The sequence below is a fragment of the Oryctolagus cuniculus genome, chromosome 4 (assembly GCF_051225735.1).
Source record: "Oryctolagus cuniculus isolate XC-2025 breed Fujian yellow rabbit chromosome 4, ASM5122573v1, whole genome shotgun sequence".
Classification (NCBI taxonomy): Eukaryota; Metazoa; Chordata; class Mammalia; order Lagomorpha; family Leporidae; genus Oryctolagus; species Oryctolagus cuniculus.
Genome location: NC_142870.1, coordinates 75,669,104 through 75,695,623, shown reverse-complemented (window position 1 = coordinate 75,695,623; position 26,520 = coordinate 75,669,104). Strand labels below are relative to the sequence as shown.

Below are 26,520 nucleotides of genomic sequence, written 5' to 3'. Positions count from 1 at the left end.
CTTTTTGGACAAAACTGTAAAGTAAATGCCAAATTATGAAATACCTACTCTGGGAAATGTGATCCCCGCCTAAAACTATGACCTTAGGAGTCAGACCCAGAATTAAATCCTGCCCTTCCCATCTTCATAATCTGACAAGTGATTGGACCTTTTGGGCATCAATTTTCTTCTCTGTAAAATGGGGTTAAATGCCAAATTCTTAAAGATGTTGGAAATTTGTATATGTAAAGTGACCATCATATAGTAAGCAATCAACCAGTTAGTAGCTCTTATTACCAATTTAAATAGCAAAAGGTCTGATCCCATATTGGAGTGCCTGGGATTAAGTCCAGGCTCTACTCTCAATTCCAGGTCCCACTAATGTGCACCCTGGAAGGCAGCAGGTGATGGCTCAGGTACTTGAATATCTGCCACTTATGAGGGATATCCAGATTGAGTTCTAAGCTCCTGGGTTGTGCATGGCCCAGTCCAGGTGGGTTGTGGGCAACTGAGGAGTGAACCACTGGATAGAAGGTCTCTTCATTTTTCAAATAAAAATAATCAATAAAAAATTTTAAAAACCAACAGAAACAAGGTCTGCTTTGGAATCAGCCTTCATTTCTGGACTACTTTTCTCCTTCCACAAGATCTCATCTTTTTCCTCCTTCCTTCTACGGTCCAGCAGCTTGATGTTCTCATTTTTCTCTATCAAAATTTGCTCTTAAAAAAAATCTAATACTGGTATTTATTCTCCTCTGAATTGTAGTCAGTATGTTTCCTCCCAGGGGTTCTTTGGGTTTTAGCTAAAATCTTATCCTGGCGGAGGGATCAGAATATGCAGCAGGGGGAGTGGGGGGAGTTCTACTCAGACTCCTGAAGTTCCAGTAAGTTGTGGCAATCCTTTCAATCTGTACTCGAGGCCACTTCAATGTAAACATAGCATCTGTGCTGGCACATAGAGAGAAACAACTCAGAGAATGGGGTGAGACTTGCACCCGTAAGAGAAAGGAAAATTCAAAGGTGGGATAAGTAGGAAAATGCCTCATTGGCTTAAACACAAGGCAAGGAATGGGGGGAGGGGGCTAGCTCCATGTGGTGGAATGAGAAGGCCATGCCAAGATGGCTGCTGGCAAGCAAGTATCAGTTACTCAGGAATGGCTTTGAAACCCACCTGGCAATGGAGCCTGCCTGGCAACAGGCTGTGACTGGATGGCTTTGGCTACTGCCTGGTAACAGGTTGTGATTGGTTAGGGCATAAACTGCCCCTTGACCAGACTGGCTGCCTTGGCTATATAAGCTGCTATACTAACTGAAATAAATGAGTCTGCGGGCTACTCGCCTCTGGCCTGTTTTCACCCAACTCCCAGGGTCTGAGTGGTGACTCCGCGCCTCTTGCCCCCACCACGCTCCTCCTCTCAGAACGAATCCACCGCAACAGCTCCATGTTCCTGAACCTCAAGACCGGGTCTGAAGGGACCACTAGAAGGAAGTGGGGTCCTGAGAACCAGAGGCCAGGGTAGGCAGGCAGCTCAGTGGAGCAGTCTGTTCTAGAGGGAACAAGCAAGAGGTAGCCCCAACTGGAAGTCTATCACGGCTTTCTTCCAGGAAGATTTAACTATAGCATCTCATGGCAATGAGGCTGTTGTGGTACCGAAACTTCTTATCCCCAGACTGAGCCCTGGAATGTTCAGCTCCAGTCCACCCACAGCTTCACAGCCACACACACAGCCATGAAATCCAGGCAACCTTTCTGCAGTGAGGTGACTCCTGGAAATCAAGAGTCTCCAGCAAAAGCTTCAGAAATGCCTTGGTCAATGGACTTCTGGAATTCAGGCTGTCTGTACCCCCTGTGCCTACAGAAAAGATTCTCAGGTTATCCCACAGTTGCCTAAGAGATTAGGGGGAGATATAAAAGGAGTGTGTCAAAAACTACAGCTCTAATACATTGGAGGGTTTATCAGCCACTTAGATAGCATCATCTATGGGAAACTGTGTTCACAGTTCCATCTATTTCTTTCTGCATCTGCATAAAAGCAGCCCCTCCGCCCCTGCCCCGCAGATGGTTCTCTGGGCTCTGGGACCAGGCTGGACCAACAGGGGAGTCGGTTTCCTGAGCAGCCCCCATGCCTGGGCCTCTTGAGGCTGGAAGGCACCTGGGTGGCTGCCAGTGGGGGTGGACAGTGGAGAAGGAAGGGTGAGGCTGTCCTTGTGGTGAGGGGGCTCTTGGCAGAGGCCTAAAGAGTGGGCAGGAGTAGGTGGAAGTAGTTTCTATTCCCTGAGTGGGTTGTCATATTCAGACTACCCAGAGTAAGTTACAGCTCAGCTTCAAGTTATCCTGGCAGTTTGCTCCAGATTCAAAGCCCTGATTCTCCTTTCAGTTCTTCTGTTTCATTCTGGGAGCTCAGAGATAGGAATGCCCCTCTAAACTGAAGCCCACGAAGATGCGGTTTTCCGCAAGTTCCCCGTCCAAGAGCTCGTTTCTCTTTCAGTTCCCCGTGGGCCAGCAGTGGCTGCCTGTGTCTTTTTCAGGTTTTTTTTTTTTTTTTTTTTTTTTTTTTTTGAGGGCCCTTTAATTTCAGGTTGACATTTGGCTTCTCTATCGCTGGGCACTCATGGCCCAGCTCTGGAAAAGCTCTGCATGAATTGGCCTCCATTCAACGGGGCAAGCAGTCCGCTTCCTGTCCCCCCTGGTGAATGATTAATGCCCATTTAACCATTTCATTGGTGCCTCATTCAGCAAGCAGTGGTTATGCTAGAGTAAATCTAGGGTGTTGTGATGACAACAGGTACACCTATAGTTGACCATGTGTGTGCTTCCTGCTAAGTTCTTTATCCATATAAACTCTTTTTTTGTTTTTCACCTCAATTCTATTATCCCCATTCCATGTCTGAGGAAACTGAGGCCCAGGGAAGGTAATTAATTACTTTGCTCCAAGGGCATTCAGCTGGGAAAAAAACAAAGTTGAAACTCTATCCCAGATAGTAAAGTTCCAGAACTCCTAATGAGATCCCCAGCAGGAGCACCTGCCTTGGAAAGATCAGGGAAGGTTTACAGAACCTTCCAATGCTGAGAGCCAGACGATGAAGAATTAGCCAGGGGAGGTGTGATAAAGATGTGACAGACAAGAAGCTGGGAAGGAAACCACTAAGCCAAAGAGAATACCCTGGCCTTCAGTTCTCCATTCAGTGTTAAATCTTATCTTGGATAGGAAAACATTTACTTTCCTTGCTAAGACTTTCTCCTGTTTATGTTAGAATATCTCATCTATTTAATCAGAGATCAAAGCTTTCATTTTCTCCTTCAGCTTTCCCTGCAGTCATGACAGCTAACTTCAAAGCTTAATTGAGCCATTGGTTTCTGAAGGTTTGTTCACATTACCTAGGCTGTAAATTTCTTGATTTTGGAGTCCATCTTCATTTCTTTCTTTCTCCCAGTACCTAGCACAGTGCCCTAATAAATATTTGTTGAATAACTGAATAAACAAAATGAGGGAATCATTTAGTCTCAGAAGTGTAGAACAGTGACATCTATTAGTCCCTTTGTCTTATCCTTGCTGTGAACCTTCTTGTCATCTCCCAAATCAAATCAAATACACACGTGTGCACACACACACAAATTCCTCTTTCCAGCCTGGTAAGAAGTAGAAAAAAATTCAGGTATGAAAAGGCTCACAATTCTTAATAAACATTCAAAGGGTACATTCTGAATGATCAAAGCTGCTTATTCAAGGAGAAAATGGTTTGCAAAACTGTGCATCACGGACGGTGGTTCTCAACCCTGCCTACATGTCAAAATCATGCAGGAAAGATTCTGACTTTTTTAAGGCAGAGAGACACAAAGAGAGATCATCTATCTCTTAGTTTTTCTCTCCCAATGTCCACAACAGCTAGGGCTGGGCCAGGCAAAGCCAGGAGCCAGGAGCTCCATCTGGGTCTCCCACATGGGTGGCAGGGATCCAAGTACTTAAGCCATCATCTGCCGTCTTCCCAGAGTGTTCATTAGCAGGAAGCTGGATTGGAATTGGAGCCAGGATTCAAACCCAGGCATTCGATATGAGATGAAGGCTTTCCCAAGCGGTTGTCTTAACTGGTGCACTATGGCTCTGCCTCTCTGGTTTTTTCTTTTCTTTTTTTTTTTTAAGTTCATCATAATGTATCACTATGAAGGAGAGCTACTGGGCCAGAGCAATATCATTTTTTTTTTACCAGAGTAGCAATATAAAGATTGCTCAGAAAGGTGAGAAAATCCTTAGCTTTTAAAGTGAGCCAATATGGAGGAGGATAGTTTCCCCACATGCACTTTTACCGGTTCCTGGCTCCTGTCCCCAGCATCTCCAAGTTCTATTGGAAGTAGGAGAACATTTGGCTTATAGGGGAGAAGTAGGAGATGACCATGGATACATTCTGGCCTCACAGGGCTTCACTACCCCCTCCTGGCATTGGTGACAACATAACATGGATTTTATAATACAACTACAAGGGTCTTCATATTCAGTGGTCAAAAAGAAGAACAAGAAGACTGTACTATTTTTAGCTTCAGTAGTAAGGAAGGGATGATCTTCTCCCCCTATTCCAGACAGGAAGAGAAAGTTAGCTGGTTCCCATGGGAGAGTCACTGTATTAGCCGGGAAGTGAAAAAGGCTCCAGCCAAGTCTGCCAAGAAGCACCTCATACCATTCCTGGGTGTCCTTACTGGGCTGAAGGAACAGTGGTCCAAGAAGGGAGAAACTGTCCCTTTGCATCAGGCCTATGTGCAACTGGGGACCATCAAAGCATAGTCTGAAATTGCCATGTATATGGATGCCTGCCAAAATTGCATAAACAATGTGTGTGTGTGTCTGTCTGTCTGTCTAAAGGCAGAGGTTTCTGTTTTTCATCCACTTCCCAAGATTGAGGATGACAAGTGGCCTTGAGCACTTCAAGCGGAACACCTGCGTATCACCCACACACCCCCACAGAGTCAGTTTTCTAGCTGAAGGTAGCAGAGCTGGACCTCAGCAAATTACAGAAATGGATTTCATTCAGGCTCGGTGCTCAGTCTCTGTCCTCTCGGAGTTCCCATTCAGGTGTTTAGCTGCCTTGTGTTCAGCTGGCCTGAGCACAGCAAACTGTCACCAGCTTTGTCCTCCACCCCAGCGTGGGTCTCTTCTTCTCCATACAAGCACAGGGGCTCTCATAGTTTCTCTGCATCTCTTCCCTTCTGTCTTTGTGCTCCCAAACCAGAGTCCACCTGTCCTGATTTTTACCCAGGTCCATCAACCCTGCTCTTGGTCCCTAAAGTGCAGTGACCATGACGTCACTTTTGAGGAGCTGTCCTCAGCCTCCTGGATTCTAGTTGCCACACTGACGTGCCAGCCCTAGCATTCTGGTCTGAATTTCCAAGGCGGTTGCAAAGGGGCAATGCCCAGCTCAGCTCTTTCTTGCTAGAAGCCGAATCTGGGCCTTGTCTAGTAGCCAATAAGGATTTCAGAAAGTCCATGGGGAGGCTACCTTGTTTTGGAAAAAACCACCAACATTGGCTTTATTTACTGACACTTCACAACAAAAAAATAAGGGAAAACTATCTAACCAGCTTTAGTTGTTGGAAAATAAAAACCCTAATTACTCTTCATTTATATCAGCTGCTTATTACATGTGCCTAATTTCCATGTCATACAAAAACGGTGTGTGGATATGTACATGGATCAGTTTCAAAGCTCAGCTCTACTCAGATATGTTCAATTTTTGAAAGTTCTCTGACTTGGAATGTTTGCTCAGACATGGAAGCCAGGGAGGGGAAAGGAGCCTAACAGGCCAGGGCCTCATCATGATTTCACTGCAAGACTTTGGGCAGGTCAATTTACCTCTCTGGGCCTTCTTTCCTCCTCCCCAAGGTGGGAAACACTGGCTACCGGTTTTCCATTTTTTTCTTTAAGCGGTAAATTCCCTCCCAACCCCACCCTCACCCTGGGACATTTTTTCCCCTAAATGAAACATGTGCCAAAACCCAAAATATAAAGCAGGTGAAAGAACAGTTGCCTACGGGTGCCTTTGAGATATGTTCACAGAACTCTGGGCTTCTGGCTCTTCCTATGATGAAAGACTTTGTAAGAATGAGGCAGGGCTGGCAAGTACCCTTACGCCACTATCCCAGCTCTGGAGGGAGGGCCCAGAATAGCACTCACACGGTAGAAGATGGCATCTAAAAGCATTCCTAGTGTACCTGGACGTTAACAGGAAGACCATACACAAACAGGAGGGAAATATCTCATCCTGAACTACTGACAGCAGTGGTTAAAACGCATACTTGGGAGTTCTTTCACATTCAAAAAAAAAAAAAAAACCGACCTTAATCTGAGCAATTCTACTTCAAATCTACCTCTCCAGATTGTTGATGAAGATAAAGTGAATTGGCTCAGTTATACCTCGATTTCAAAAGAGAAGCTTGGAAACCTGTGTTTCCTCAAGCTCTAAAATACTAAGCCATTTGTCCTAATGACATGGCTGACTGTGAACCCCGGAATACCACAGGAATATCACACCACTGCAAATTACTAGGTGGTGCTGAGTCTTTTGGGAAAAAAAAAGGGTGTGTGTGTGTGTATGAAAGAGAAGTATTGCGCTGTTTTTGAGATGCTTATTTGATATGGACTAATCAGGTCGTTGGGGGATTATTTTCCTGGAGGCAGAATCAATCTGCACAGTTGCACAGCCCTTACATTTTCCCCTTTGTTATATCTATCTATGTATAAACACACCGCTCATAAAGAGTGCGCTATTTTTTCTCTAACTGAAGTTTCTGCAGACAAGGCCTTTTTGTCATGGGTAAGTGCAGGGTCAGTCAACCTTACAAAAGGAGTCATTTAATGCTCAATTTTCCCAACTTTCCTATGATGAAAAACTTCTAACCTCAAATACTGTTTTTGTATGCTAGAATTGCTTTCTTTCCTCCTCGCCCAACAAATGTTTAAATTATCTCTCCTTTGCTGGATTCCTTCTTGCCTCCCAATCTGCCCTCGAAAACAGAGATGCTCTCCTTTTCTCTTCTGTATCCTCAACTATTTCAGATTCGAGGCCCTCTGACCTTTCTACAACCCTCTTCTTGTCTGATATATCACAGGTTAATCTGAAAGCCGAGAGGAGCTAAAAGGTCTGGGGGTTGGGAAAAGAGATGGGGGGGGGGGACTATCTATGTGGCATCAGCTTAGAAATTCAGAAAATGTTTGTGTAACCACTCCCCACCCCCGCCCCCGCCCAGGATCCCCGCCCCCACCGCACCCCACCGCACCCCACTGCCTTCTAGCACATTAATATAAAAAGATGTGAGCAGATGAAATCGGAGCGCCCAGGAGGTCGCGCAGCCCCCGCCCACCATCCCACTGTCCACTCCTCGGCCATCCCTCCAGGCACCCCGCTCCCACCCCCAGCCCGGAGGTGGCCGCTGAAAGTCGGGGCAGCACCGCCCATTTAACGGCTGGGGTGCGACCCACGCCAGGACTGACAGCCCTGCCCGTCACAGTGGCAGCGCTGTGCACCTTAAGAGTCATCTGTTCTTTCTTTTTTTTTCTTAAGGTATAGCGAGGTCTGGAATACATTAACTTGTGAACTAAATCGAACACACCCCAAGAGAATCCATCTCTCCCTCAAACAAAAAGAAGGGGAAAAGGGAGGGGAAGGCCCATTACCATCCTGTCCCGAGCTTTCCAGATACTCCGTCAGGTCACAGCCAAACGCGCTGGCGGCTCCCTTGCGTTTCAGCTTCTGCTTGGCACCCTTGTTCTTCATGAGTTAGTCCCGAAGAGGCTGCCCCTCCGTCTCGCCTCCCCACTGCCTGGCACCGCGGTAAGATGGTCTCCCGGCTCCGATTACCGGCCGCAGCGCGGCTCTGGGGTGCCGCCTGGGCCAAGGCGAGAGCCGGGGCGGGAGCGCTGCGCATGGACCCCGCGGGGCGGCGGGCGGGCCGGGCCAGCCGAGCCTGCAATCCACGCGGCGCGCCTCCAGGGCCGCCGCGCCGGAGGCCGAGCAGGGCTGGCAGCTGCGGGCGGCCGGCTTGGGAGTGTCACTTCCTCACTGGGAGTCCCGGGGACTTTCACGGGCTGCGGCGTCTTGCGGCGCTCTTCCTCGGCCGCGGCGGGGGAGGGCGAGTTTTCGAGTCCGCCTTCCTCGGGGGCCCGGACGGCACTCCGGCGCGGGGCAAGCAGACAGCCCGGGGGCTGCTGTGGGTCCGCCGCCCTGGCCAGCGGTCGTGCCTTCAGGCGGCTTCGGTGGAGCGAAAAACAAGCATCCCGTCTCTCTCGCCCGCCCTCACGCCTTCCTTTTTTTCCTGTCTTACAAATCCTAGGCTCATCCAGCTCAGGAAACGCTGGAAGGAAGTTAGCTAGGGAGGGGGGCGGAGGGTGGAAATTTTTGGCAGCTCTGAGCTGCGTGTATGGAACCGGAGGAAGTAGGTGGGTGGGTTGAGGAGCACCGGGTGGGGGAGAGGACGCGCTCTCCTGAGAGCCGGGCTGCGACTCCCGAGGTAACTCCCGGCGTGGGGAGGAAATCGCCGCGCGGCTGAGGAGCCGCGGCCCGCGCCACCCGCTTCCCGCCCGCGCGGCTCTTTGAAGCGCGCAGGAGGAGGTGGCCGGGCGCTGGCTGGGACCCTCAGAAAGTGCTCCCTTAGTCTGCCCCTCATTGTCATCGCATCCCTGACACTTTCTATTTCGGTGCCTGCCTTTCTCCTCCACAAACACCTCAGGAGTAGTGACAGAAACAAAGACGGGGTTCCCGCGGAGAAACCTGACAGGCAGCGGTTTTCCGCGACCACTCCCCGCCCCACCCCCACCCCGGCCGCGCTGGCTCGGGACCTCGAGCCCCGTGAACCCCCAGGCCACGCGGGGGCGCGGATCACCCTTGGCAACGAGAGCCGCAGCTGGGTAACCACTGCCCAGGAAATCAAGTTTCTGCTTACAGATTCAAGTTCATACACACAGTCGCGCGCGCGCGCGCACACACACGCACACACGTGAGCATTCCTTCAAAGTTTGCTGAGTGGAAGTGAGTGAGCCTGGAGGCGAGCATGCCGCTGTGGAGAGGCCTCTGGTCCCCCTGCATAGGATGAAGAAAGCACTCCTCCAGGTTGTGTCCTGATTTGCCTCAAGTTGTTTCAGGAAGGCATGTTTTTTCTTCTCCAGGAAGATCTGAAATTCCTTGATTTCTGTGTACTCAGCACACAGAAAGCACTCAGATTCTTGTGATTTAACCATTTGAGGATTAGATTAAACTTCCTGTATAAATTCAAATCCATATATAGCCTTAGAGACTAGGGCCGTTCCTACAGCTCAGATTGCTGGCAACCGCTTTGTGTACAGGATTTTAGTTACTGAATCCCTTCACAGGCACTTATCGCCCTGTACATCACCATGACACTTGATGAACTTTGATCCTTGACCTTTCTTTATGTAGGGTCACAACTTCATAGCCAGCGTACTGAATCTGGCCCACAGATGTGCTTGGTTCGCAAATGCCATGCTTTAATTTTTTTGTAAAATTAGTAGCCAACATTAAAGAGTTAAGAGGTCTCATAAAAGAGATCTGGATTTCTGCCTCCTCTTGCAGAAATGGAAGATCTGGTTACACCACAAGCACATTCCCATATGGTAAGCACTGCTGATGCCAAGTTGTAGCAGCCCTCTTGGAGGCATTGTCTTTAGAGAGATGAACTGTCCAGTTGCATGCCCTTGGCATCTGTGTCTCCCCCCATCCCACCTGCACCTGTCTGGCCTCCAAAGTGGCTTGAATTTGCACCCCAAGCTCTGTGGATGTTCTCTCCTTCCTGCCATTTTCCATCCATCTCTCAGTGACACCAGCATTGCCCCAGTCATCTTGGCTAGAGGTCTTCTAGTAACCACTGACTCACTTCGCTCCTTCCGCCTCCACTTCCAGGCTGCTCCTGCCCAGAAACATCAATCCTACAAGATGCCTCTCAGCTGGGTTTCTCTTTTCCAGGCACACTCAGCAAGGCTCACCGATCCCTCAATTATCAGAATCATTCCTAGCGGGTTTTGCTGAGTCTGGTCTCCTCCCAACACTTCATCCTTCCTGTATAATTCTTGAAGTGTTTTTTTGGCCATATGCCTGCCTTGCCCCAACCCTTCAGTGACTCCCTGTTTCCCACTGCCAGGGCAGCAGTATTTAAGCATACGGAAAGCTACTTGGAGAATATTGATGGGGTATTTAGTATAAAGACTTGTTCCTTCCTTTATTGGTAAGGAAACATTTCGGTATGGGACTATAAGTATCACTAATGGCATTTGTTTAGGAGTCCACTTCTGCAAGGATTTCGATCTTCATTATTTCATCTGCCCTACAGTGAATTTCATCATCTTCTCAGCAAAGGAGAGAAACTGAAGGGGTACTTTTTTCCTGGGTGTGGGCCCCCAGGGCACAAATTGTGGAAAATTTTTCAAGTTTTATAAATCACCTTTTAAAAATTTTTTTTAAAGATTTATTTATTTATTTGAAATCCAGAGTTACAGAGAGAGAGGGAGAGACAGGGAGAGATTACAGACAGACAAGGAGAGATTTTTCCATCCACTGGTTCACCCAGATGGTCCCGATGGCCAAGGCTGGGTCAGGCTGAAGCCAGGGGTCAGGAGCTTCATCTGGGTCTCCCATGTGGGTGGCAGGGGCCCAAACACTTGGGCCATCTTCCACTGCTTTTCCAAGGCCGTCAGTAGGGAGCTGGATCGGAAGTGGTACAGCTGGGACACGAACTGGTGCCCATATGGGATTCTGGCGTAACAGGCAGCATTACCCACTGCGCCACAGTGCCAGCCCCTACCTTTTATTTTTATTTATTTATTTATTTATTTATTTATTTATTTATTTTTTGACAGGCAGAGTGGACAGTGAGAGAGAGAGACAGAGAGAAAGGTCTTCCTTTGCCATTGGTTCACCCTCCAATGGCCGCCGCGGCCAGCGTGCTGCGGCCGGCGCACCGCACTGATCCGATGGCAGGAGCCAGGTACTTCTCCTGGTCTCCCATGGGGTGCAGGGCCCAAGTACTTGGGCCATCCTCCACTGCCTTCCCTGGCCACAGCAGAGAGCTGGCCTGGAAGAGGGGCAACCGGGAAAGAATCTGGCGCCCCGACCGGGACTAGAACCCGGTGTGCCGGCGCCGCAAGGCAGAGGATTAGCCTAGTGAGCCACGGCGCCGGCCCAGCCCCTACCTTTTAAATCTTTTTATTTTGAAGAAATTTCAGCTTATAAGAAATTTGCGGAAGACAGTCAAAGAATTCTCACCTACTTCTCACTTACCTCGCCAAATACTAATATATAGCAAAAGTACAATTATCAAAGTTCGGAAGTTTTGCATTGATACAATAATATTAACCAATCAACAGATCTTACTCAAATGTGAATTAATTTTTAATTACATGCCATTTTTATTAAATGTGATCTTTGCCAGTTAAGTTTGGAAGCAGTGATTTCTGAATAATTCTCTAAACACTTCAAAGTCTGACTGTGCTACATAGAAAATCCCCTTCATCACCATCCTACCCAGCAATAGCAGATGTAGTTTGTCAAAAAACAGGTTAGCTGGGTGAGCTGATAGGGCTAGTGATGTTGACACAGCCCTGAGCTTCCTCTACTTTACTTAGGATTCCTCCAAAGGACTCTACCATCACAAAATTTTCAACCTGGAACTGTCCCAGGGCCCTTTTGCTCCCTGCTTCGTGTTAAGTTGGTTTCAAGGTTGTTAAGGGTTCAGGGTGGAGGTAATAATGTTGAGCACCTGGCAAGGAGTCCATTATGCTGTGCTGATTGGACAGCCTCATTTGAAACGCTCACACGGAGGTCCGCTGTCTCTGTTTGAGAAGTCCCAGTCATCTGTACTGAATGATGGGACGCATTAATGTATTTCCATGGCAGATAGTGAAATCACGCGGTGACCGCCTTCCGTATTTGTTCCATGTCCCTCTCAGTGTTGAGCATCCACTGTGCCAAACTTGAATTTCACCCTGGTTCTGGTTGCTCTTGTTTGATTCTGCTTTCTCTGTCCTTCCTCTGCTTATCTATTTCTCGTTACATTTTTCTCTCCCTTATTGCTTACTCTAAGAAGACTCTTTTCTGGGTCTGGGAAATAAAATCAGATTTGGGTTCTAAAGGGTTTTACCCTTAGGCTGTGGACTTCCTAAAAGCATGGTTATAATGGAGATAATATAGGAGTGTTAATTAAAGAAATAATTATGTTACTTGGTGATAATATAAATTATGTCTTTAGCAGATTGTCATGGTTCTAATTTGCTAGAAAAGCACTGTTGTTGCCTGTGATCCCTCTTATCTGCACTGTTGAAGACAGATGCCTCTCAAAGTGTGCCATCTGCTTCCTTCACCACTGGGAATGGTAGCAGTATTCTCTGCTGTAAATAAGTAGATATAGAAACCGAGCAGGCATTGAAAGGCGTTAGTGCTAACTGTGGTCTAAACTTCTTTTACCAAATTTGTCCTTAAAAACAGCTATTTATCAGCATTCTCCCTCCTTTACCAGGGTCTAATTAATTAGATGCTCTTATATGACTCCTTGTCCTTGCACTATGATGAATGTGTTTGGAATTCCATGTGTATTAGCTTTCATTACTATCCTGGATACCCAAAGCAGTCTGCTTTATAAAGAAAAGAGGCGTATTATGAGTCACAGTTCTGGAGGCTCATATTCCAAGATCAGAGAGACCCCACTGGTCCCGTATCTTGTGTCGGCAATCTAGTTGGCAGAGTCCTAAGGTGGTTCAGGGCACCACAGGCTAAGAGACTGAGTGTGTGTGTGTTTATATGTATATATATATCTCAATCTGTGCCCTCTCTTTCTCTCTCTCTCTCTCTCTCTCTCTCCCCTTCTCTCCCCTCCCCTCCCCTTCTCTCCTCTCCCCTCCCCTCCCCTCCCTTTCTCTCCTCTCCCCTCTCCTCCCCTCCCCTTCTCTCCCTTCCTCTCTTTATAAACCATCAGAACCCAATCATGAGAGAGCTACCCTAATGACCAAACCTAACCCTTTCATTTCCCAAAGAGCTCACTTTTAATAATTGGATGAAGCTTCTACCCTGTAAGCACCATTAACCTGTGACTTTGGGGTTTAAACTCCTGCGCACAATCCCACCACGTTCTGGGATACTTGAGTGTTAGTGCATCCTCTTGCTGGAGACATTTCTTCTCCTACTTACTCTCCGTTCCTCCCTCACTCTCAATCTCTCATGTTTTAAAGGTGCTTGCTTGGTGTATAGTGCTAAGTTCAATTGTTAGGTGAAGATCTTCTATGAAAACCAATTTGTGTCCCTTCTTGGCCCAGCCACCAGTGCCCTGAGACTCTGAAGTCAGCAAAACATAAGGATGACCAGAGTGAAAGTGTTTCTAGAAAATGTTGTATCCCGTGCTCCCTATTGTATTTCTCAGATTTAGGTTATGCTGCAAATCATTGCTTCTAAATGTTCAAATGAGGTTCAGTAAGCCTCTTAGTTGGGTGAGATGGAGGTGGGTAGGAGGTTCATATTACTAAACCCTAATCACATAGAACTGAGCGGAAGAGAGGTCAGTTTGATGGATGAGAGGGAACAAGAACCAGAATCAGTTTCTCATCCTGACCTGCCGACCTCACATTACTCCACCATCTCTGCAGCTATTAAAGAAAGTTTGGATTCTAAAAGGGCTTCCAAGACCAAATAGGTGCAATGATAAAAATGAAGAAATAGGAAAACTTTAAATGGTTCCACTCCCAGACTGAACATTGAAGAACAGACCTAATCATCATTATGCATGATCTCTGTCTCTCTTTCTGAAGCACTGCATATTTAAGTTCCTTTTTATTTCCAGAAAACTGCATTAGTCAGGGCAAAACAGTCATTGGGAGGCACTGCCTTACATCTTCACTTTCCTAGTTGAGAACTAATTTAATTAGTTTAACATCAAGTAGGCATTTGAGGGTAGAAGAGGGGGTGGAATAGCCAGAAAGAAAAAAGGTTCAAGGGCTGGTGTTGTGATACAGCCAGTTAACCACCTCCTGTGATGACTGCATCCGATATCTGAGCACAAGTTCTAGTCCTGGCTGCTCTGTTTCAGATTCAGCTCCCTGCTAATGTGCCTGGGAAGACAGTGAAACATGGCCGGAGTACTCAGGTCCCTGCCACACATATGGGAGACCCTGATAGAGTTCCTGGCTCCTGGCTTTGGTCTGGCTCTGCCTGGGCTGTTTCAGTCACTGGGGAGTGAACCAGCAGATAGAAGACCTCTCTCTTTTTCTGTCTCTGTCTCCCTCTGCCTTTCAAATAAAGTAAATAAATCTTTAAAATAAAAAAGGTTTGACTACAAATGAAGTCTTGTTTATTACACTTGATCTTAGCCTAAAGGCCAAGAAGCAATGAAGTCCTGTTTTTTATAATAAATGTGCATGGATTGTTGTCCCTACCAGCTTATTCAGAACCCTAGAGTTTTGTTCAAAACGCTTGGTGTAGGAGAGAGTAGAATCTAAGCTAACTCCAGATTTATAAGATTGGAGCCTGATAAAAACTAAAAAGGTACTTTTTTTTTTTTTGAGAAAATAAAAAGACTTCTCTGAAACCAGGAGTCATTTCAGAATGTTCAGCAGGAAATTACTTTTGATAGTCTAAAATGCAAGACTGGGTAGAAGCTGAGAGGTCAGAGCCAGAGATTAGAAGAGACATCTGCATACAGCATTTGAAATTATTTGAAAAATAAGTTTTTCCTCACCAATATTTTAGTTATATTATAAGTCCTTTGTATTGAATATAGTTAAAAAAATAAGAGGTTTGAAGATCTTTTGTGTTCTAACAAGTGTTTAAACTGTGGTGACATTTGACCCATAGGCACAGCCGTAGCATTAAACGAGGCTTCAGTATTTCAGAAACGGTGAACAAACCAGGCAGCACAAGACCTCCTTGTCCCAGTCCACCATGGGCACTGGACGCTGCCCAACAGCAGCAGGGCACTTCCTTCCTAGAGTCACATGTAAAGAAGAGTCTTCACACGGCCAGAGGGAAAGCCAAGTGCTGTGGTTTGAATTAATATTTTATTGACATCCGAATCTGTACAAGATCTGCCCATAGGCTCAGGGTCTGAATTTAGCTCCGTGCCCGAGGGGAAGATGCCAGGGCTATTCCTATAAACAGCAGCTCTCAGCAGCCCCAGAATCTACATATACCAGGTCGGGTGTATGTAGATTCTAGCAGTAGGTTGGGTCCCTCCCAACAACTGGAATGGGGAAGAGTTCGCTTGCTCCTTGTGTTGTTTGTCTCTGGAGCTCCAAACTGGACAGTCTTGGCATAGAATAGCTCACTCCTCAGATGAGTCCTCAGGACTGGCCTGTTCTGTTTTGTTGCCTCCTTTTGCCTCTGCTTCCCCTTCTACTTTGTGCCTCACCCCTTTGGGCATGTTGCCCTCTTTCTGGCTTGGAGAAAGATAAGGGTAGGAGGAGCAGAACCAGCATTCTGAGTTCTGTCTGTCTCCCCCCAGGGTCTCTGAACACTGGAGCAAGCGATTTTCTTAGGTGGGTGGGGATCTGTCCCTGCCCGGTTCATTGTGTTCCATTGTTTCCTGTCCACTGCCTGTAACCCTTTACCAATCTGCCAGGCGCCTTTTAACACAAAGGGGAGGAGATGGGGGAAGGGAGTGCTAAGGAAAAACATCCCTATAAATAGCCCTCTTGAACAAAATTGTTTTCCCAATACACAGTTGTTGTTAGGCCTTGAGGCCCTGTGATCTCTCTGGGCACTCTCCTCCCCTTCCATCTCAGCCTTCCCCCACATGCCTGGTTACCCTGATTCGTCCTCTCTGAGAGCCAGAGAGATTGTAGTGGCAGGTGGCTCCTACCAGCTTTCGGCAAGACATGTGTCCTGTGCTTGGCTCTGCTTCTTGACCTTGGTTGGACAAATTATTTAAACTCTGTTAACCTGAATAACACCACAAGCAGCAATCAGAGGAGGGGGAGATTGTCTGAAGAATAATATTTATTTGAGAATAGCGCATTGCAATGGGAATACACAGGTGGCATACTCAAAGAGATGGAAGCAAGGGGGAAAAAGTAAAGGCAAAAAATAAGGAGAATTACACGAGATATTTTGAAACAACACCCCTTGGCCACAATAATTAATAACCAGGGTGACGCAGTCTAAAGTTGAACAGACAGTTGCTGGGCAGATGTCCTGGTGGAAGTACTTTGTGTGGTGGCTTCTGTGTAATGTGCTCCTGGCAGATTTGTTCTTTATAGCTTCTATCAGACAGTTATGCATAAGAGCCCTTTCCTCATAACCTCCTGGGTTTATTTATGGGGGGGTTGACACAGGTGACTTCATTTTCTGTTGATTTTTTATTTATTTGAAAGGTAGAGTGACAGAGAGAAACGAGAGAGAGAGAGAGAGAGGGAGAGAGAGAGAGAGAGACTTCTATTGCTGCATTGCTAGGCATCTCTAGTTCACTCCCCCAAATACCTACAACAGCCAGGAGCCAGGGACTCCATTCGGGTCTCCCAGGACTCCTGGTGGCAGGGACCCAAGTGCTTGAACCAGCATCTGCCGCTACCCAGGTGGTGCATTAGCAGGAAGTTGAACAGGCAGCAGAGATAGGACTTGAGTTTGGACTCCGTTTTGATACTGACAACTTTCACACCTCTATCTCTGAACCTCAGTTCCCCTTGCTATCAAATTAGAGTGATTATAACTACTTTGTAGGGTTGTTGAGAGGAGTATGTAAAATAATGGAAATGCCTACTACTAGGTGATCATTACAAAAATGAGAGTGATTTATATTGCCTCCTTCCCAAGTGATTCTTCTGTTCCCTCCAACTTTATCCAATTTCTTGGTGTATTTTTTCCAGTTTTCTCTTCTTGATCTCTTGTCCCATATAAAACACATTCAGTTTATACCTTGCCCACTTCCAACATGGTTTGAAATGATTTGCTTTACATTTAAGGGTTTAGAAGCTGGAATATTTTTCAGAAAGGGTAAAGTTACTTCTTCTTCTTCTTCTTCTTCTTCTTCTTTTTTAAAAAGATTTACTTGATTTATTTGAAAGACAGTGTTACAGAGAGAGAGGTAGAGCCAGAGAGAGAGAGTTCTTCCATCTGCTTGTTCACTCCCCAGATGACTGCAATGGCCAGAGCTGAGCTGATCCGAAGCCAGGAGCCAGAAACTTCTTCCAGGTCTCCCACGCGGGTGCAGGGTGTCCAAGGACTTTGGATCATCTTCTGCTGCTTTCCCAGGACATAGCAGAAAGCTGGATCAGAAGTGCAGCAGCTAGGACTTGTTCAGGTGCCCACATAGGATGCCAGCGCTTCAGGCTGGGACTTTAACCCGCTGTGCCACAGTGCTGGCCCCTAAGGTTACTTCTTGTTAGACAGTTTTCCAGCACAGAAAGTACAATGCCTCTTGTGACTATTTGGGAAGTACTTTTGATCGTGGATCTCACTTTTTTTTTAAACGTTTTTAGCATCTCAGAACTTGCTTTCATTCCTATCTTGGGATCATGGCACACAGACATTTGTTTGGGGATGGAGTTATAACAGGCACATTACCCCCAGTATATGAAAGTACTTCAAATACTTCATGGAAAAAATGGGATGAAAAGAGAAGTTTATTTTGGTTCAAATTTTTTTCTGAAATCCATGCACAGTGTCGCTCCCCCTCTTCGTGGAGGAACGACACAGGACCCTGCGCTGTTCTTTCGTCTGCTCGGCCCTCCCCGGGTTTGCTGCTGGTTCTTCCCGGGTTGGCTACTATCCCTTCCACCTCCGTGGAAGGGCAGTTCCCCCTGGCCACATTCCCCACTTCCGCAGGGGAGCGGCACACCGCCGGCCGGCTTTCTCGGGGGCTGCACGGGTTCCCTTAGATGTTCCCCATAGATGTTCCTGGTGCATGCCGTCTCTCTCCTCCTTTATAGTCCTCCTCCACCAATCCTAACTCGGCTGCCCACACGCCGAGTACGCTGCTCTCCAATCAGGAGCAAGTCCTACAGTTTATTAGTTGAACTGGAGGCAGCTGTGCGGAAGCTGTTTACTTCTCTCCCAGCGCCATATTGTGGGAGAGCAGATGCACAGAATAAGTCTTAATTCCAGTAACTCAGTCCAGTCCGGATTGCTCCCCACACACAGTTTTTAATAATACACATTTTTATGAACTTTTGAAGACCTTTATTTGCGTGAATTTAAAACATTTTTTGCACCAAACTTATCTTTCAATTCCATTTTCCAAGAAATATTTGAAGTACTGTTATATAGTTGTACCCCTAAAATGGTTAACAATTGTAAGTTGGATAATATGTTATTATTTTTCATTCTATATTTTGGATATAGGTTTCTAAAGCTGTGAGGTTGGGAGTGGTGGGGAGGTAGTATCAGTTTATAATCAAAATCACACCTGAAAAATTTTATACTTCATTCAGGGAACAGTCTGCTTTATTTAATCCTCAATACACAAGTATTTAACTCTCCATAGTTACCCTAAAAGAAGTTAGCAAATGCCCACAAATCTCATTTACTCGTGTACTTTTTCAAGATAACATGTATGTGTTTGTCTATATTATTGATGTGTAGGTATGTATATGTATGGCTCTATCTGTATATCTTACATTTGATTTTTAAAGATTTATTTATTTATTTATTTGAAAAAGTTACACAGAAAGGCAGAGAGAGAGAGAGGTCTTCCATCCACTAGTTCACTCCCCAAATGGCTGCAATGGCTGGAGCTACGCCAGTCCTGAGCCAGGAGCCAGGAGCTTCTTCTGGGTCTCCCATGCGGGAGCAGGGGTCCAAGAAGTTGGGCCATCCTCCATTGCTTTCCCAGGCCATATCAGAGAGCTGGATCGGAAGTGGAGCAGCCAGGACTCGAGCTGGCACCCATATGGGATGCCAGCACTGCAAGCGGCGGCCTCACCTGCTATGCCCTAGCGCCAGCCCCACACATATTTGATTTCATGAAAAATCCTCTCTTATTTCATGGGACCTGATTACTTGAAGCACTCACATTTTTCTGCTCTAATTCTAGATATTCAGCAAAGCTTCTCCAATTGAACATCCACTTAAGGAAGTTTAAAAACCTTTCAGGTAACATGAGCATGGCTGGGTTTACTCCTGAAAGTAACTCTGCACATTTCTCAGACAGTCCAGAATTCAAACATTTTGCCCTATTGTCAAGCCATGTGCCAAAGGATGAGTCCTAATTTTTGCTTTAGAAACCATGGGCAGTGTTTTGGGTTGAACAGTACCTCCCTCAAAATTCACATTGAACTCCTAACTCCCAGGACCTCAGAATGTGACCTGATTTGGAAATAGGTCGGCTGCGATGTAATTAGTTAAGATGCAGTCAAATTGGAGTAGGGTGGGCACCTAATCCAATATGCCAGATGTCCGTACCATAGCCACTTACAGAGAAAATGCCATGTGAAGATGAAGGCAGAGATTCAAGTAATGATTCTGTAAGGCAACAAATGCCAGATTCCCAGCAAGAGATCAAAAGCTGGGGAAGAGGCATGGAGCATATCCTTCCTCACGGCTCTCAGAAAACAACCCTGTCAACACCTGGATCTTGGGCTTCTAGGCTCCAGAATTATGGGACAATAGGATTCTGTTTTTTAAACCACCTAGTTTGTGATCCTTTGTTATCACAACCTTAGAAGCTAGAAGAGCCAACGTAAGTAAGAGATGCAAGTCCTGCATTGGAACCTGTTGCCCTAACAATCAAACTGGTAACAGTGTAAACAATTGCAGACATTTGTCTTGTTGGTGCTCCCAGGAAACATCTGCATCACTCTGTGGCATGGAGGTTAGGCAGTTTTATATGGACGGATGCTCATTTCAGCAAGAAGTGCTCTTGGAGATAGAGGAGACTAGCTATGAAAATAGACAAGAATTTGCTTGATTCTGGAGGATGGTGGGATGGGGGAAGCCGAGAGACTTTTTCACACATGCTCTCCTCCTCCCCTATCCATGAGGGATACAGCCCAAGACCTCCAGGACTGCCTGAAACTGTTTATGGTAGCAAACCCTATAGAAGGGATCTCCAAAAAGTTCATGGAAAAATGCATGTTAGAAAACTGTTTGAAGGGCTGGCATTGTGGTGCAGTGGGTTAACCCACCACCTGTGACACTGGCATCCCACATGGGCGGGTGCTGGTTCATGTCCCAGCTGCTCTACTTCCTGTCCAGCTCCCTGATAATGGCCTGGGAAAGAAGCAAAAGATGGCCCAAGTGCTTAGGACCCCATTACCTATGTGGGAGACCTGGAAGAAGCTCCTGGCTCCTGGCTTTGGCCTGGCAGGCTGTTTTGGACATTTGGGGAATGAACCAGGAGTTGAAAAGATCTCTTTTTCTCACTGGCTCTGATTTTCAAACAAATAAATCTTTGAAGGCAAATTTTTTTAAGGTTTCAGAATTTTTTGCACCAAAATAAACTTCACTTTTAAGTCCACTTTCTATGCATTTTTGCAGTACCATCGTAAAGGAAGCTCTGTGGAGCCACTATAATAGCTCTGTGTAGCCTCCCTGAGTGGGCCCCTCCAGTGACTATTCTGAGAGGGATTTGGTGAGTGTATTAGCTCCCTTCCATACCTAGAATCTGGATACTGAAAAACATGAGTCTGTGAAGTCTGTCTAAATAAACTCAGAACTGAATCAGCCAGTCAGTCAATAAACTCACTGGCAAGACAGACACACTGTGAGACAAATGGCACAATGGGCACACTGATGTGGGAGTGCCTGCTTGCCTGGTAGAGGCAGAGAGGGCCTCTTAGAGCAAGTGACCCTCGTGGGGACACTGAGTGCCTTGCTGCTCCTGCAGATAATGGGGAGAGGGTTGTCAGGGCAGCACAGATGGTATTTCTTCAGAGACACAAGGGGGTGTGAGATCAGGACTTGTTCAACGAGAATGGGAAGCAAGCCAGCAAGGTTGGGTGTGCTGATGAGAGATTGCTGGTATTTCTAGCTTGTGCTGATGAAGAGCTAGATAAGGTGGGGTCAGGTGTGCTAGACAGTGCAGTTTGGAGTGGATTCTGCAGGGGGAACCACTGGAGAATTTTGAACAACACAATGTCAACTAAATCTGGCATGACTATGGGTGATATGATATGTCCAGTGATATACAAACCGTGGAAAACACCAGCATCCCTCCTTGGCACCCCATCTCTCACCTTAATGAAAAGTAGAACTGTGTCCTGTTTAAATGCCTAGCTTCAGCATTTAAATAACTTGGGGTCAAATCCTGGCCTTGTTATTCATTTTAGCCTCATGATTAGTCTTGTAGCCTTGTTGCCAAATCAGATGGTTTAATAAGAGAATTTAACTTATATACGTGAGTATTGTGATTTTACATGGAAAATAAATCATTAATAGATTCGAGAAATGATGGAACTAGGGGCGGCGCTGTGGCGCAGCAGGTTGGCGCCCTGGCCTGAGGTGCTGGCATCCCATGTGGGCACTGGTTCAAGATCTGGCTGCTTCACTTCCTATCCAGCTCTCTGCTGTGGCCTGGGAAAGCAGTCCTTGGGCCCCTGCACCCATGTGGGAGACCCAGAAGAGACTCCTGGCTCCTGGCTTCAAATCCGCATGACTCTGGCCATTGTGGCCAGCTGGGCAGTGAACCAGGGGATGGAAGACCTCTCTCTCTCTACCTCTCCTCTGTCTGTGTAACTCTGACTTTCAAATAAATAAATAAATCTTTAAAAAAAAAAAAAAAGAAATGATGGAACTATAACTTCATCCTTCATTCCTATAACTTTTTTTTGTGTGATTATAATTAAAAAGGTAATTTGCAAATTCCTTAAATTATATACAGTATCTTTGCTTTTCAGGAATTTAACTTGAATTATGAGTGCCCCAGCCTTCCAGAAAGGACATCCAGTATTGTTAACATTTGAAATGTGGGTTTGCCACCTAGTGGGCATCTTTGAATGTGTATGTGTTAAAACACATAAATGAAGTACACCCACACCCAGAGTTTCCTTTTCTGATTGTCAATCTTTCTCCTCCATCCTCAACACTTAAACGCAAAACAGTATTTTGGACATGCACCCATTTTAAATGTGCATTGGTTTATATGTGTTGGGGGTAAGGGTGTTTCATGACATGTGTGCTTGCACACTCACTGGGGAATGATGGCATCACATGGAGGGTTCCTTCATATTTCATGTGCTCATCCACAGTGGCCCGTCCTGCTCCCACTTGAGATTTACTGATCTAGGGGCCGGTGCTGTGGTGCAGCGGGATAAAGCCCTGGCCTGAAGCGCCGGCATCCCATTTGGGCGCCGGTTCTAGTCCCGGCTGCTCCTCTTCCAATTCAGCTCTTTTCTGTGGCCTGGGAAGGCAGTAGAAGATGTTCCAAGTCCTTGGGCCCCTGCACCTTCATGGGAGACCCGGAAGAGGCTCCTGGCTCCTGGCTTCAGATCGGCCCAGCTCTGGCCATTGCGGCCATCTGGGGAGTGAACCAGCAGATGGAAGACTCTCTCTGTCTCTACCTCTCTCTGTAACTCTTTCAAATAAACAAAAATGAATATTAAAAAAATAATTACTGATCTAGAAAAGTAGAGATGCATATCACCACTATAAAGGCATAGTGCCTATTCCATGATGGTGCTCAACAAATATCAATTTCCTTCCTCTTCTCCCCACATCCTCTCTTATAAAAGTTGTATTCCAAATTACAATTGTAATTGTTCCATATGCATTGGTGTTTGAAACATTGTTTTGTGCGAAGCACTTTCTCAGCAAATGGAAAGATGATTTAAACCCAGTGCCTATCTTCAAGATGCTTAGAGTAGAGAAACTTAATTTTGTAACTGGATTACAGCAGGTGTGTCTCAAGTGTTTATTTGCAGATTTTTTAAAATTAGAGTTTGGTTTTCCTTCAGTTGTAACATTAGTATCACAATGATGCCAATTTTTCCTGATGAAGAATAAGGATCTTGTGGTAAAGGATGAGATGGCCATCAGGGGAAGCTTGATTTATCTGTGGAGGGCAGAGACTTAGAGACTGGGGCCCAGAAAGGCTAGAGAAGGAAGTGGAGAGTACAGGAGGGCAGAGGTGTGGGGTGCATTTTGTAGAAGTTTGGACAGGAGGAGAGAGATTTGGTAGCAGTTTCCATATGGTGTGAAATATTGAGAGAGGGTCAGAGGAAGAAGATTTTAAGAGGTTTGTTATATATTATGAATGGAATCCCTCTTTGATGTTTTCATGACACTGCAGTAAAGATTTAAATTGCCTTCAGTTATTTTTGGATGTGGGTTAGTGTTTCTTTGGAAAATAACACAGCGTGGAGACAGGCTGTGAAGTGGCTTAGCTTTATCTGGAAAACATAAATGTTCAGACCATAAGATTTTAAAAATAGATACATTATACTTTCCTCATGTGCCTTAAACCCAAGAATAAGCCAAGCTGTAATGTTAAAATTGTATAAAGAATATCTCTTTTAAAAATAATACATGTACTGGGGTAAAAAAATTCAGAAGATACAGAATGGCATTAAATGGAAAAGGAAGGAAGTTTCCTGCTTCATTCTCTGAAAACTTCCCCTCACCTCCATGTCCTACTACCAAAAGATAACCACCTTACATAATTCATTTATTTTTATTTATTTGTTTTTTTGACAGGCAGAGTGGACAGTGAGAGAGAGAGACAGAGAGAAAGGTCTTCCTTTGCCATTGGTTCACCCTCCAATGGCCACTGTGGTCGACGCGCTGCGCTGATCTGAAGGCAGGAGCCAGGTACTTCTCCTGGTCTCCCATGGGGTGCAGGGCCCAAGCACTTGGGCCATCCTCCACTGCACTCCCGGGCCACATCAGAGAGCTGGCCTGGAAGAGGGGCAACCGGGACAGAATCCGGCACCCTGACTGGGACTAGAACCCGGTGTGCCGGCGCCGCAAGGCGGAGGATTAGCCTAGTGAGCCGCGGCACCGACAACATAATTCATTTTTAATAATTTCATGGTTGCACTATGACTTCTGTGCATCTGTCATCATTTCTTGACTTGCCTACTTTTTTAAGTATCCATGCCAAGAATGATTGAGACTATGGTTCCACTTCCTTCTCCCTTCATGTGTTCTGTTAATTACATTATTTTCCATTCTCCTTTCATTGTCATTATAAATTTAAATGCTATATTTAAACATTGAATCTTTTTTTCCAAATATTTTAATTTATTTATTTTAAAGAATTTCAGATAGTATATATAGAGAGAGTGAGAGAGAGAGAGATCTTCCATCGCTGGTTCACTCCCCAAAATGGCCACAACAGCTGGGGCCAGGCCAGGAGCTTGGAACTTCATCTCCCAGAGGGTCTCCCACATGGGTGTCAGGGGTCCAAGTACTTGAGCTGGGAACTGGATCGGAAGTGAGGCAGCTGGGACTAGAACCGGTATTTTTATGGGTTGTTGGCATCACAGATGGCAGCTTAACCTGGTAGACTACAACACCAGTCTCAAACTTTGAGGTTCTTATTCCATCAGTATAGGTGGGGCCTTGGTCTTTTTTTCTTCGCTATAGCTTGTTGAGAATTTTTATTGAAATGGATATTCAATTTTATAAAATTATTTTTTATATCCATTGGGATGATCACCTGGATTTTCTTATTTAATTTGCTTAATAGTGAATTATGTTGAAAGCTTTCTGAGAGTTAAGCTTCTTGCATTCTTAGGATGAACCACACTTGGCCATGTTTCATGTTATCATGTTATCCTTCTGTTATTTTTCTGATATTTATTTTATTTATTAGAGAAGAACAGAGACAGACAGAGCTTCTGTTGGCTATTTCACTCTCCAAGTGTGGGAGGGCCATGAACTCAGTCCAGGTCTCCTACAGGGGTGGCAGGGACCCAACTACTTGAGTATATACTTTTTTTTTTTTTTTTTGACAGGCAGAGTGGACAGTGAGAGAGAGAGACAGAGAGAAAGGTCTTCCTTTGCCGTTGGTTCACCCTCCAATGGCCACCGCGGCCGGCGCGCTGCGGCCGGCGCACCGCGCTGATCCGATGGCAGGAGCCAGGAGCCAGGTGCTTTTCCTGCTCTCCCATGGGGTGCAGGGCCCAAGCACCTGGGCCATCCTCCACTGCACTCCCTGGTCACAGCAGAGAGCTGGCCTGGAAGAGGGGCGACCGGGACAGAATCCGGCGCCCCGACCGGGACTAGAACCCGGTGTGCCGGCGCCGCTAGGCGGAGGATTAGCCTAGTGAGCCGCGGCGCCGGCCTGAGTATATACTTGAACAGGAAGCTGGAATTGGGTGTGAAGCTGGGACTCTAACCCAGGCCCTCTGATAGGGGATGTGGGTGTCCCAAGTGATGTCCTAACTGCTGTGCCGAGTGCTACTCCAATGTTACCCTTTATATTATTAGACTCCATTTGCTAACATTTTGTTAGAATTTTCACATTTAAGTACATGAGCAATTTATTTATTTATTTATTTATTTATTTATTTATTTATTTATTTACTGGCAGAGTTACACAAAAAGAGAGAGAGTGAGAGAGAAACAGACAAACAGACAGAGAGACAGAGAAAGATCTTCCATCCACTGGTTCACTCCCCAAATGGCCACAATGGCTGGAGCTGGTCCAGGTCGAAGGCAGGAGCCCCGAGCTCTACCTTCGTCTCTCGCTTGAGTGGCAGGGACCTAAGTTTCTGGCCATTTTCAGCTCCTTTACTAGGCACATTAGAACAGAGCTGGATCAGACGTGGAGTAGCTGGGACTTGAATTGACATATGAGATGTCAGCGTTGCAGTGGCAGCCTAACCCGCTGCATCTAACACTGGCCCCAGTGTGCAGTTTTATATAATGTCTCTAACTGTATTTGGTATCAGGATAATGCTGGCCACATAGAATTAATTAGGAAACATTCTCCCTTTTCAATTTTCCTTGAAAAGTTGTGTAGAATTATTTAACTGTGAAAGTCACTAAATATCTGGGCTTAGAGTTTTCTTTGTCAGAAGGCTTTTACTTAAAATTTCAGTTTCCTTAGTAGATAGGGGATGCTTGGATTCTATTTATTTTTGAGTAGACATCAATAATTCATGTCTTGCAATCCATAAGCTGTACTTTAGAAATTTATATTCATTAAATAAAAGTTAAAAAAAAGAAAAAAAATTCATGTCTTTCAAGAATTTGTCCGGGGTCAGTGCTGTAACATAGTAGGTGAAGCTGCCACCTGCAGTGCCAGTATCCCATATGGGCACCAGTTAGAAACCTGGCTGCTCTACTTCTGATCCAGCTCTCTGCTATGGCCTGGGAAAGCAGTAGAAGATGGCCCAAGTGCTGGGGCCCCTGCACTGACGTGGAATCTCGGAAGAAGCTCCTGGCTCCTGGCTTCAGATCAGCACAGCTCCGCCTGTTGTGGCCATTTGGGGAGTGAACCAGCTAACGGAAGATCTCTCTCTTTTTCTGTCTCTCTCCCTCCCTCTATCTCTCTGCCTCTGTCTCTTTGTAACTCTGCCTTTGACATAAATAAATAAGTCTTTAAAAAAACTGTCCATTTTATCTACATTGTAGAATTTATTGGCATAGTTATTCATAGTAATCCTTTATTATCTGTCTAGTAACTGT

General features: G+C 45.9%; 2 protein-coding genes across 6 annotated transcripts in view; one reads left to right on the top strand and one right to left on the bottom strand.

Moving 5' to 3' along the window:
* Positions 1–7,782, bottom strand: part of ARHGAP31 (Rho GTPase activating protein 31) — a 128,906-nt gene extending 121,124 nt beyond the window's left edge. For both annotated transcript variants that reach the window (XM_051819004.2, XM_051819005.2), the window contains exon 1: positions 7,644–7,782. In XM_051819004.2, coding sequence (XP_051674964.2) covers positions 7,644–7,743 — 100 coding nt within the window. In that variant the 5' untranslated portion in view covers positions 7,744–7,782. The remainder of the gene's footprint in view (positions 1–7,643) is intronic.
* Positions 7,664–26,520, top strand: part of B4GALT4 (beta-1,4-galactosyltransferase 4) — an 87,047-nt gene continuing 68,190 nt past the window's right edge. For all 4 annotated transcript variants that reach the window (XR_016233110.1, XM_051819009.3, XM_089331737.1 and 1 more), the window contains exon 1: positions 7,664–7,800. The gene's annotated coding sequence lies outside the window, so the exon portion shown is untranslated. The remainder of the gene's footprint in view (positions 7,801–26,520) is intronic.